At 40.5% G+C, this 13,136-nt stretch overlaps 1 protein-coding gene across 1 annotated transcript in view; it reads left to right on the top strand.

Annotated features, from left to right (window-relative positions):
* ROS1 (ROS proto-oncogene 1, receptor tyrosine kinase) overlaps nucleotides 1-9,016 on the top strand; it is a 71,659-nt gene extending 62,643 nt beyond the window's left edge. The window contains exons 43-44 of the mRNA XM_055810730.1: nucleotides 409-572; nucleotides 8,871-9,016. Of these exons, the coding sequence (XP_055666705.1) occupies nucleotides 409-572; nucleotides 8,871-9,016 (310 nt within the window). The remainder of the gene's footprint in view (nucleotides 1-408; nucleotides 573-8,870) is intronic.
* Nucleotides 9,017-13,136: the final 4,120 nt, after the last annotated feature.

The following is a 13,136-nucleotide window of genomic DNA, read 5'->3' as shown; positions in this document are numbered from 1 at the left end:
TCCCGCCCCCCCCCCCCTTTTTTTTTTCTTAATTCTGTAAGAGAATTACCTCCTGTAAGAGAATTCTGCTCTCTCAGAAAATACTGGTGACTTCTTCTGCGAAAGCACTTATTAACGTGTCTTCTTTGCTTCTTCTTCTTTTTTTTTTTTTAATAGCTGCTCCCCAATCTCAAAAATATTCATTTTTGAAAAATTAAAAGCATTCGTAGTGAGTATTCCTGACAACTGATCTTTAATCTGCTTTTCCTTCCCTCAGCAGCTGATGATAGATAATATTTGTACCGCATATAAAGTTTTCAGAAGTTGAAAATCTAGGCCAAAATTGCTTGTGAGATGATTTAATGATAAGTGTTGAGATGGATGATTCTATTATCTTTAATGTTTGCATTGTAACAATTTTTTTTCCAGATGTGATTTGATGACAAGTTGCTGGGCCCAAGAACCTCACCAGAGACCTACTTTCTCTAATATTCAGGACAAACTGCAAGAGATAAGACAATCTCCGCTGCCCTTCATCCACTACCTTGAAGACAAAGAGGCAGCAACTGGAGTTATCAACCAAGCTTTTGAAGGTGAGTCTGGGCCAGCACCTGCTGTCCCAATGACCTCTTACCCAAGAACAAAGTGGGATTCAGCAGGTTTTTTCATTGCATTTATCACCACCTCAAATTCTCTGCCTATAAAATGGGAACAGCAAAGATTTACCTCTCATAATGAACTTGTAAAGATTAATTAGGTGCCATTAGGTACAATGTGTTAGGTAAAGCACATACAAGATAGCCAAGCAAAAGGACCCCTATGAGATTGCAACTGAGCCTGCCTCACAAAGACATCCAGCATGCATCTAGATTTTTGATACTTCTTGACCCTGTTCCACTAAAGTAAATGCTTAAGTTCTATGTGCAGCCAGGAGAGCTTTGGAAGGCTTCTGAATGGAAATGTGTTCCAATGTCAAAGGCATCTACTCCCTCTCCATTAAGCAAACATGGCAGTTAGGCAATTACTTTAGGAGTCCTGATTCGGTAGTTGTCTGAAAGTAAGGTATAAATTAGGTCCCTAAGTAAGGCAGCCTGTACCCCAGTCCAAACTGTGACAGCTCCAGCCAGGAGTTGCATCGTGCCTGTGCTCTGCACACTGTGAACGAAGAAAACTAGGTGATATTAAGGAGGATATACTTAAGACATGGGACGTAACAGAACCCAATTACATAAAAACATTATTAAGGTTGTGAAGACAGGAATTAAAAAAAAAAAAAGGTGATGCTAAATTTGAAGTTGTCTGTGCAACTGTGATTCAAATAATCTAAATGTGGAATTGAGCATCCTGACTGGGCCAGAACAAAAAGCTTTTCACATCCGGCAGTAATTCCTGACTGGCTAAACCTTGAGAAAAATTGCAGTCTTAGTAAACAATGTCATCTGAAAATCTGCAAAAGTAAAGTTTTTATCAGTTGAAATATTTTACTTTGATTTCACAAAATATTTTGATTTTTTAATTTAACCTGTTTGCATTCTATGGTTTTCTAATGAAAAATATTTCCTGTCAAAATAATTACTCTGTAATGTACATTACATTCAGGGAATATGTTGGTGACAATCACTTTTTAAAGCAGACTCCGTTAAGCCTGTTTATAACCTAGTTGGTAAAATCTGGCCCTCTGTGTTAAGCAGGACAATTTATTGCAGACAGGGCTTTGGCAATAGCTCTCAGAGCCAGCCTATTTTGCTCAGCACAGTCTCCCTGAGCTTTACTTACCCTTTTCTCCACCAGCTGCCCTGTTCCCTCTTGTGGCTTCCCCCATGCTTCCCTTTCCACAGGCTCTGCCCAGCTGTTGTTGCCACAGACCCACTGCTGAATCTGCATTGGGTTGGGAAGGCAAAGCAACTGTTTCCATGCTTCCAGTTTCCATCCTTCAGTTCTCAAAACTCCTCCTTAACTTCTCAGGCTCATTTGGTGATTTTCATAGAGGAAATGCCCATCAGGAAACAGTATAGCTTGAATTTTATTCATCTACATGTCATCCTTTCATTTAAATGTGTTTTAAAAGACTAAATACTTGATAACCTCTTTACAGGTCTCTACAATGCACATATTCATTTCCCTGTATATTCATAGTTTGCCTGTAGGTTATCTCCCTCTTTCCCCAGTTACAGCCTTTATAAGCCTGTTGTTAAAATGTTATGCTGCGTACTTGACTGAAGGCCTAGAGTCCTGGTGATGGCTTAATGTTGCTGGATTATCTGATCAGGGACATGTGCATGTCAGTTTTCTGTAGCTCTCCAGCCTTAAATTAATTCAACAGTTTTTCTGCCTGCAATGTAAATCTCATGCAGTGGAGTTCAGTGAAACACAGGCTCCAGAAATGCAATTGATTTAAGCAAGAGCCAACCATTTGGGTTCTAGTCAAGCTTCCAGACTAAAATGCACGCTCAGGGCATGGAATATGCCTTAGCCTGTGATTTATAAAACACTGTATAATGAGTAATTCTTTTAATTTGCATTTATTTTTAGCTGGGACTAAGTTAAGTACTTCTTGTGTTTGTAGTAGTAGTACAAAGATGACAGCTGAAGCAAATAACCCAAAAGACTGTTCCATAATGGATTGTCCTGGACAACATTTTCCAAAAACGTTACGCTGTCATTGGCCTTTGTGTGTAATGAAACTCCTGTCATAAGCCTCCTGCCAAGAAATGCTTGCTCTGACCAGGAGACTTGGTTCCAAAAGAGAGAGCCAAATGTCAAGCAAAGTGAAATGACAGGCCTCAAAATAACTGTTATACTTAGCCCTACATGGAATCATACATCTTCCAAATCTTTTTGAGCCTTACCTACTTGTAGGTAGCCACACCTTTAGCAGGTCTATACATGCTGTCGGTGCTGTTTCATAGGTGGGAGAGCTGGAAAGTGTTAGATTTTCTCAACAAAATGAATGTTGGTGCAGTATGACACACAGATTGCAAGTGGGGGTGAACTAATACAGACAGTATGTTGGTGGTCTGGACAGCATGTTAACAGGGTAGTGTGGGGATGGCAAAAGGGACATGAGCTTTGTTATTGCAAGAGTTACCCTTCTAAAGGAGGCATCAAGTGGCAATAAACATGCTTCAGCAATACCAGCAGCTCCTGGCACTGCCGCTTCAGAAGGGAGGGAAGCAAACTCAGGACCAGGCATGGGTCTACCAGTTTAGAGTTTTTCCTTCTTGCTCTTACAGGCTTTCCCAGGACATTGATCGTGGGCAATAAGCAGCATTAACAACATTTTTTTGAGTGAAGGAAGCACTATCCAGCTGGAGGACTGAGGCATCAGTGGGAGTTTTATTTCCGATGGGAACTGATTGAGCAGAGGCCCCACCACCAGAGTTCCCATTCATTGTTGAAAGATAAGCTGTCCTTTCCCCTTTCAAGAAGTTTCAAGCAGCACAAATGAAATGTCATGAATCACCGTGCTAACAGGACAGCCCTCCATTGCTGTAAAAATAATGTCCATCTATTTTCAGATGTAACTTTTTACATTTGCACGTACAAGACAGCACTATATTTTTTCAGGTCCCAAGTGTGCCCCTTTACAGATGGAAACACCTGTTTGTTTTGGCAAACATCTTTGCCGACATCAGACAGCTGGGCATTAAGCAGCTGGAGCAGCTCCTTGCTTTTATGACCCAGGAGGACTATTCTTATCAGGGCTGCTCCCCACAAATGCTTATAGACCTATAAGGAAAAAATTAATTGCTCAGAAGCTGTGTCGGAGCACCATGCTCTTACTGCTAGAAGTGGCTCCTTTGGTGAGAGGAGATGCAGGGCAGTTGGAGGGAGCCTGAGGAAATCCAGGGTAAAAGACTAAAGACCAAAGGGAAACATATTTGGCCTCAAAACCATCATTTTTAAATCCATAAGCTTGAAAAATGTGGGAAGAAAAAACAAAATTTTGCAATATTTCCTTCTCTCACTTTTCTTACAAAGCCAGCCTCTCAGTTATTTACTTTTTTCAGTAATTAAGGCACTTGCTAAAAATACCACATAGGTTTTTTTAAATCTTTCTGAAAAACTTCGCACTGAGGGGATTTGATTTTAAGATGTGGAATCCATGATTTCACCATGAATTATATGTTTGTGCTGTCTTTAGCTGAGTAGTACTGGTTTGCTGTTCCCTGTGTAAAAATCATCAGTTTATTTTCCTAAATCCAGCTGCCTTTTAAAAACTGGTCTGCGCACCTTTCTGAACTTAATCACTTGGACAAACGGAAGCTTCTCTAAAGCAGATGTGTTGATAAGAGACATTTTTAAAACCTTGTATCTAGGCTCCTTTGTATTTTTCTGAAATTCAGTAATCCTCTTCCCCACTTAGCTTAGTGAGTGGCTGACCCAAAGCCAGCAGAGGTCAGAAAAAAGGCTTCTTCCGAAACAGTGAGTGGTTACAACACTGCGGGAAAAGGTGGACTTGATGGTGTGATCATTTCTTATTTGTCCCCTAGACAAAATGCTGTTCAATTCCAGAGAGTGAGCATGAGCCACATGATACTGCAAGGAAAGTCATGCTAATACTCTGCCTTGGACTGAGGTATAAAAATCAGATGATATGATGTCATAAGAGCTGACATTTGTGTAGTATGGGTGTATAGATATAAGCAACTAAGACTTAGGCGCTGTGTTTACACTGGCTGTCCAGGCTGTTTGGCAGTCACCAGAGTTGTAGACACGTTCAGGGGATGTTATTGTATAAAGGTAGGGATGTGCAATAAACCTGTCCACAATGCAACTCATTCCTGTTCTCTCTGCATTGACTGTAAAGGCTGCCTAGGGAAGGAACTTGCATTGGACATGTAAGATCTGGGTAATTAAAACTTAGTAAAATGAATCCTGCTTTGTGACCTGGAGAAGGGGGATGCTTTCTTGTTTATATATCCTTAATGTATTGCAGCAAATGTGGAAGTGGCCTTTTTGGTGCTCTTATAAGTGATAACAAACAAGATAATAAACAGGTTTATATCTGTATTTCCCAAGACAGCTTCTTGCATACAGAGGTTTCAATTCACAGATCTCTGAAAAATCTAGTAAAAAATAAAAACAAAGACAAGCAGTCAATGCTTCAAGTAGTTTAGTGCATTGGAAATGCAGGATGAACAAAATTCTTGCTTTTAGCACCTTTAGCATCTGAGAGCATAGCAAAGCTCAGTGAGTCACTGTCAAACCATGCAAGATCATATGCTTCATTAGACAGGAAATACAGATATATCTCCACTGATATATAATCCAGAGTGGAGTATTAAAACGGATATATATTTGTTCTATTTATATCCTTACTGGCAATGTGCAGAAACTGAAACAGCAGCTCCAGCTCCAGGTGGCCAGCAGGTATCAGGAAAGTACTCCCTGCACAGGAACTACCTCCTGGAGCTAGCCAGCATAGCTGAGGTGTGGAAGTCAGGGTTCAATAGCCACTTTTTTCACTCCTAACAAAGACAGGTCACCAAGTGCTTCTTTTGAACATTCACTGTGGGGTACATCTTTCAGCCATGTAAGTCAGCCAGTCTCTTGTTTACTACAACATACGTTGTGTGGCAGGGACAAAGGGCAGAGTATGTATGAGAAAGGCAAGAGAATATTAAAGGAAAAAAGCAAATGTGGCTGCACTTCGAAATACCTTACCATATTGAAGGTGCTAAGCATCGTATGGGATTGTTACCCAGACTTAGTAACATCTCAGGCTGGCTACTTAGCTGGTGTAAATCAGCGGCATCCCACTGGTTTCTATGGAGCTTTGTTAATTTGCACTAGCTGAGGATCTGGCCCTGAAATATATGTGATAGAAGATCCGCATCTCTAGATCAGTTTGTTCAGTCTCTACCAATCAGCTTTTCTACTGACACTTTTTTTTTCTTATATGTTGTCACCTTCTGAACTTAAACACCAAAAAAAACCCGTCTGCTTATCAGGACATCACAAAAATTTGCACCCTTCCAGGCAGGACTTCAAAACATGTTGTGAGCCTACACAGCCTACTGAGCAGGCAAGGAAAGACACTGCAGGATCTGTGGGCCAGCTCGGCACCGTGGCAGGAAGCAGCAGACTGAGATGCTGAGATTGGGAAGGGGGAAGCACAGATTTTATCAGGTTAGGATCCATCTCCTCAGAGGAGGCTAAGCAAACAAACTCCATCCCTCATTAGTATGAGTCAGGCGATCATAGTTTCTTATGTGAATTAATGCTGGGCTCTCTAAAGTAAGCTTCTGCCTACCCCTGGAGAGATGCATTGTAATTCATTTACCTGCAGTTTGGCCCAGTTATTGTGCTTTAAGTGCACCACTGCTAGGAAATGCGTCCAGCAAGGTCAAAGCTACATGCGTTTAGGACCTGAGAGACAGGTATCTATGCAAGTACAGTGCTGAGCTCTGAACATGCCATTTTAGTTATTGGAAGCAGTCTACCTGAGTCAGCACAGAGTTCAGTGGGAACCTGCTTCTCAGCAAAGTACCGCTTCAGCCCATACAAAGCTCTGGACTGCCAGAATTAGCTCGCCTCATGCCCTGAGGTAGGTTCTTTAAAGTAAATGTTGGTAACTACACTATGCAGCAGTTCGCAGTGTAGAGAACTCCTCAGAATTTAAGTGTTTGGAGTTGACTCCCCAGCACGACTTCAGATTCCATGAAGGTGTTCCTTAGACGCCTCCTCTCAGGGTGTTTTGTTGGCTCAGCCAGGCTTTGCTTGTGAAATCTGAGGGGATCACATCACATGGTTTATCCTGCATTTACTCACGTATAACCCAGCATGACTATACATCAATCAACTAATTTTAGCAATGTTAAAATTGAAGAGAAAAGAATGATATCTCATTAATATACTGACCTGCCTCCCCACTCCAGCTTCTCTCTATCTTCCCTCTAATTTGTAACATTTTTTTGGAAAGGACTTCCAAAGATTATTCAGAATTCTCTGCATTGGCTTATGGCTTCCCAGGGTGTTTGTGATGCTTCTAGCTCTCAGATTTCTGGAGTAATTTCACAACATATAGTGACTTTTTCCCTTAGTACCTCATTTTCAGTATCTTCTGTCTCCATTGTTTAACTAAGTGAGAAAAAATTATTTGCTTGCTTTGCTGACTTCCATGAGAAGCAAGCATTGTACTACATAGCTTGACATCTTGGCATGGATTTTTTGGTTTGTACAGCAGAATGGTGCTAAGCTTTCATAGGTGCCGAACACTGCGCCAAGAGATGGCACAACAGTGAAAGGGCACTTGTAGTCAAAAGTCTCATTGTGAAAATGGCAATGTAGCTTATATGTGTCATGTCATAGGAGAAAGGTCATCAGCATTATGTTCTTCATCTTTGGATAAGATAAGAATATTCTGCAAAAATAGCCTTTCTTGCTTATTTTGTTCTCAAAGCTCAAAAAGTCAAACCAAGGCAAGTTGTTTGATTTTTTTATCTCTTTTTCTCTATAATGAGAAACGCAGAGACACATAGGCTGAGAAAGGATCATAATATTTTATATATTCAGTAGTTCTTCAGACCTATTGGGGAAAGAATTAGTAATGTATCTATATATCTGGTAAAAATATCTCAGTGACCTCATACTCACATTTGTGTAAACATCACCTCATCAGTTCCAGATACTTATACAGGAAACAAATCTGAATGCTCCTCTAGCGTTCTATACTTAGGCAGGTCAGCCGGCGTATGTCTGGTCTGTAAATACCCAGTTTTACTTGGGTCCTTATTTTAAGGTTTCTCTCTTAAGAGTTTGCTGCAAACATGCCCTCAGCATTTGCCAGTGCGCCTTTCCCAAAGCAACTTGCCCCTGAGGGTTCCCATTAAAAGCTTTATTAAACAAAAAACAAATACAAAGAGCAGCTGTACTGGTTGGTAAAGGCTTAGTCGGGATTGGATTACTAAATATTGCCATAATAGTCCTGAACGGACAAAGTGAGTATCAAATGATTTTTCGTAGCTGTCAGTCACTGTGGTATGTGACCACAGTTTGCTCCATGCCTCAATCCCCATCTTGCTGATAGGTTTCTAAAAATCAAAATTCTCCTTCAGACTTTTCCTGATAATCTTTCTTAATGGACTCTAGCATGTGGAACAGACTTCTGACTTCATAGCTCAGGGGAGTGTGTGATTATAGTGACATAACAAGTTGTATGTTGCCTGGTGCAACAGGACAATGCTTGTGATTCTTTTGGACAAATAACCCTGAATTTCACATGCTTAATTTTCCAGTTGTGAAGTAAAATAAGGAGGGACAGTAATAAAAGAGGGTACATGGTACAAAAATAAATGCAGAAAATATCAACAGTCATGACCTGAGCCTTCAGTTAATAATTTTTACATTTTTTTAAAAGACATATCCCCTGCATTAGATTTCAGGCAAATCTGTATATATGAACAGAATCAAATTAGGGAAAACATATAAAGTTTTTCAAACTGGGAAAACCACTCTGGATGACCAAGTTCAAGCTTCTAGAAAAACAGAATATTACAAGTTCTTTAGAGAGACAGTATATAATGATTTAGTACATAGAAAACTGCCTGTGTTACAGGAGTCTTTAGCAGTATTATTACAGGGTTACACAAAGGTAGAGATTAAAATCACTTTGGGTTTATGCAAGCTATCTGTACTACCAAAAGAAGCAAGTCATGTATTCATAACTGTATTGCTGCCTGTTGGTATGAACGGTGACGACCAACCTTCCCTAAGTGATTTGCTTAAAGCTACAATCCACACAGGCAATAGCAGAAAATAAATCTGATTCATCAGTCACTCTTTGTGCGGTCAATAGACCAACTTTCTCCAACAGCTGTCTGATTTTGTTTGCTATCTAACATTATATGTGTATCACTGGTCTGTTGTTTTTTTGTTTTTAAATGCAGATAGTGATGTTCCTTGTGCAGATTCGGATAGTATTCTTTCAGCCATGCTAATGGAAACAAGGAATCAAGAGGGCTTAAATTATTTGGTATTAGTCAAAGAAGGCAACCAAGATCAAGGAAGTATCAACTCTGCTGAACTTAGTTAAGTCTCGTTCCCTCTCTTTGAAAGAAAGAGGGAGAGAAGAGAAAAAACTACCAAAGAAGACAAGCCAAGGAAAATATTCTGGATATCATCATACTTACAGAGATGCCTTTAAAAAAACAGCAACTCCCTAAAATACTAAAACTACCAGATAATATCATAAGGTACTGAATGATGTGTAGCAGAATAAGACAACAATTACGTTTCTTTTGATTTTCTACATGTTATGGTTTGGGTGTTTTACAGGAGGTAGTTTAAGGAAATAAAACATGTAATTAGACAGCAAGTGATTTTACTGTGGTGTTTGTTAAATTTATACAATCTTATATGCCCCAGACACAGGCAGTCTTTCCAAAAGGGAAGAACTAATATACTGCTTCAAAGAAGGGACCAACTCATTCATGAAAGGAAAAAACAGTTGAAATCTAGCTTCATGGTGCACAAACAAGATTTTTCTAATCAAAAAACTAACATAAGTTCTTGTTGTATTTTTATGAACTCCAAGTCAGAAAGAAGGGTGACTGGGTTGTCCACTGCTGGGGATAGTCTATTTCACTATTTAATTTAAACAAGTACTTGCAATCATCTTTAATGTTAAGTTGCACAGCGATTGATCTGTGAATCTGGACAGTCCTGTTTTCTTACATTTCTTTTCCTTTCCCTTTCATCATCCTTGCTTATTTTTTATTAGACTGTATGAAGGCAGAAGCTTTTCCTCTATGTGTTTGGAGATCAAGTCAAAGTATATAATAAAATTATATATAAATCATTACTGAATAAAAGACACCAATAAGCTTTTTGGAACATTTAATCAAAAACAATAGTCTGCAAATTATGCAGAGCTATTCACTGACATCTGTCAGGAAGCTAGAAACATGCTCTGGTTTAATGCAAATATTTGATAATAGGGGACACTGAAGAGTAGTAAAAGCACTATCTGATGTCAGAATGTATAAATTTTTAAGATGCAACTCCACTGAAATCAAGCTTTAAAAGTTCCTTAAATGGAGATCCAACACAGACAAACAAGAAATTTGGCTTTTAACTTTTACTCAAGCGAAACAGAAATCAAGAGCTTTTGATTTAGGATTCTTCAAAGTTTCTGACAAAGCTTATTCACATAGTTTACAATTACATGAATATTTTTTCTTCATCTGCAAATCAGTGTAAAAGCCAGATTTGCTAATAACAACAATTGCAGCACTACGCTATGCTCACTAGACCATGAATGTCAGACAAATAAATAAATAGTTTCCTTCCTCTTCAAGTGCTGCTCGATTGATTGTACAGCCACTCCTTCCATTTCAATAACATAAACATGAGCAGTGTTTACTAACCAGTAGCATGTGCTAGCCAGAAACCAGGAGGATCCCAGTTCTATGGTCACCACACCTGGATGACTTCATACATCAAGAAGACTGCTCAGTCAGCCAGCCACAAAGGTTTTGAAAACCAGCAGCATTTCATATGATATCTTTTTCTTTAGCAGGAAAAGCCTTCGATACTGCCACGATTTTGTCTAGGCAAAACGTTTCACAGGCCTCATGATTGCATCTGTGATGTGATAACCCAAGTTGATTCAGATTTGTGTAGGTCCGAGTTGGAAAGAATCATGCAAGAGCCTATCCAACATGGGTAAACTGGGTTAGAGGGCCAGGTGAGCATCAGCCACAGACAGCAATCAGAAGTAACACCCCTGAGATCTTGAAGTAGCCACAAATACCCAAAGCAGCAGAGAAAGGACAGAGGGGAAGGTAAGTTTTGTTTTGTCCACATTTCCTAAGTGTTGCAAGACAAGACTAGTTTTAATGGAGGATTTATCACAGCATGATGACGAAGAAAACGTCAATTTTCATGCATTGCCAGTAAATGAACTCTCAAGATATTGACCAGTGGTCTATGTCTTTTGCACTTAATAGTATGAAAAATGTATTGGACTGGGTAAACCACAAATCTCTCAGTCCAAATCTAAGGGTCCTGATCTGTAAGCTGCTGAATTCAGTGGAAGACACAGTACCAAACCTTCCCCGTAAGTGCAGTGATCTGAGGCACGGCTCAGTGATACAATGTCAGCTCTGAGCATGGCCCTCCCCATCACTCCGTTCTCCCTCCCTCATTTCCCTGCCTTAGAGGAATAAGTACGCAAACGCAACTGTTCCACTGAGTTGTGGTAAAGCTGAATTTAATGTGTGCAAACTTGCCTCACTTGTATCCACTCATAATGCTACTTGCAAAGAGTTTCTTAATCCCTCATGTTTCTGTATCACACTTCCTTACACATGTTCATCTTTTCGCCTTCCCTATCTTGTTGAAGCGATGCTTCCTCTTTTCATTCAAACTCTTCATGATTCAAATTTTAGTCATAAACTCGTACTTGCTATCAGGAGGACACCGCTCACCTTGAAGCAGCCAGCCCCTAATAACAGTTTTCATAGCTACTTTTAAAGACAGCAGGGAAGATACACACATAAGAGTGACAAGAATGAAAGATCTTTTTGGCACATTCTTGGGCAGGAAAATGGGTGCTACCCGGCCTGTATTTGTCTGGGATAGTTGGTACCTCCTCCCGTGGCAAATCAAGGGAAAGAGTCAAGAAAGCTTTAAGTTCAAGTGTCTTGACTTTCAAGGCTATATGTTTTTAAATAAGTGTAAATGGGTTTCAGGGTGATAATGTCATTTCAAGGAAATATTACTTTGGGGGGGGGGGGGGGGGAAAGACTCTTGACATATCAGGAAGGTTGAGATAAGGGTACTAGTGAAGCAGTCATCATGATCACACTTGTGTAACAAACTGCTGAGAGACTCATCCTCAAGTGCAGAGGCAATAACATACACTTTTACCTTCTTCATTTAAAGTGTACAGGGAGATGAGTCTAGGGTGTGATAACCATGTAGTAAGATGAATTCTTTCTAGATTCCCTTGTAAACCAGAGGAAGCCACCTAAATAAGATGAGAAACCTGTCCTGGGAAAATTCCCCTCTGCAAGAGCTGGAGGAACTAGAAAGTGAAGTCTGAAGTCCCAGTCATAAATGCATAGGGGTTCCTGTCAGCAATTCCAAAAGCTGCTTAACAAAACCCTCATTCTCCAGCTAGTATAAAACAGATAGACCCAAGCTACAACAAGGTCTTTTACCATCTCATATCAGCATACACTTCATACAGTCCCTCTACTGCCTTCTCCTTGTCTCACCTCATCCAAGACGTGTGTTCTCTCTGCTCTTGCTCTCCCTCCTTCTTCCTCAGCTGCTCTCTTCATTGGCTGCCCAACCACTTAACTTAACCAGCCGCAGCTGCACTTCATTTACATCGGCCAGCCCGCTGCCCCTGAAGCCAGCCCACAGCTGTATATTATCAATGATAATTAACCCAGCTTCATTCCTCTACAGACCCACTTTTCACCTGCTGTAAATCAGATTAAATATGTTAAGCTATGCTGATGTACAGCAGTGGAGAAACTGCTTCCAAGTCTTCATCTTCTCAAGATTTGGCCTGAGACAGGTAGACCTATGCCCAGTCAGTTCCCGAACAACAGATGGCTAACCTCCCTAAGCCTCCTCCTTTCCATTTTATTGCTGAGCATGACATTACATGGCATGGAGTATCTCTTTGGTTAGTTTGAGTGATCTGCCTGGTTGTGTCTACCCAACCCCTGATGCACCCCAAGTCTATTCACTGGGGCGGGCAGAGTGAGAAGCAGAGAAGGCTTTGATGCTGTGCAAGCACTTTTCAGCAATATTGTTTTGGTTACAAACCCAAAACATAGCACAAGACAAGCTGCTATGAAGAAAATAAACTCCAACTCAGTACAGCCTGTAACCTGCGCTGGGAAGAGTAGACGTGCCCCCGGGCACTGATCAGGGGATGCCCTAGGTGAGTCTCTGGGTTGCAGCCGGTTACTGTCTCAGGCTCTTCCTTCTTCCTTGATGCCAGCACAGACACTTGGCGAGATCACTGAGCTACGATAGTGAGCATGCTTCAGGATGTGATACCATACACAGCCCGCTAGTGCTGGGCTCTCAAATGGCAATGACTGAACTTTGAGCTGTGCTTGGACAGACATGGACATACTGTGTGGCTTTAGTTGGCTTATTTAATCTCTCAGCTGCAGACTTGACATCCATAT

Source organism: Falco peregrinus, chromosome 7 (genome assembly GCF_023634155.1).
Source record: "Falco peregrinus isolate bFalPer1 chromosome 7, bFalPer1.pri, whole genome shotgun sequence".
NCBI classification, from domain to species: domain Eukaryota; kingdom Metazoa; phylum Chordata; class Aves; order Falconiformes; family Falconidae; genus Falco; species Falco peregrinus.
Note: the sequence above shows the minus strand (reverse complement) of the source record. Positions and strands in the feature narration are given on the sequence as shown.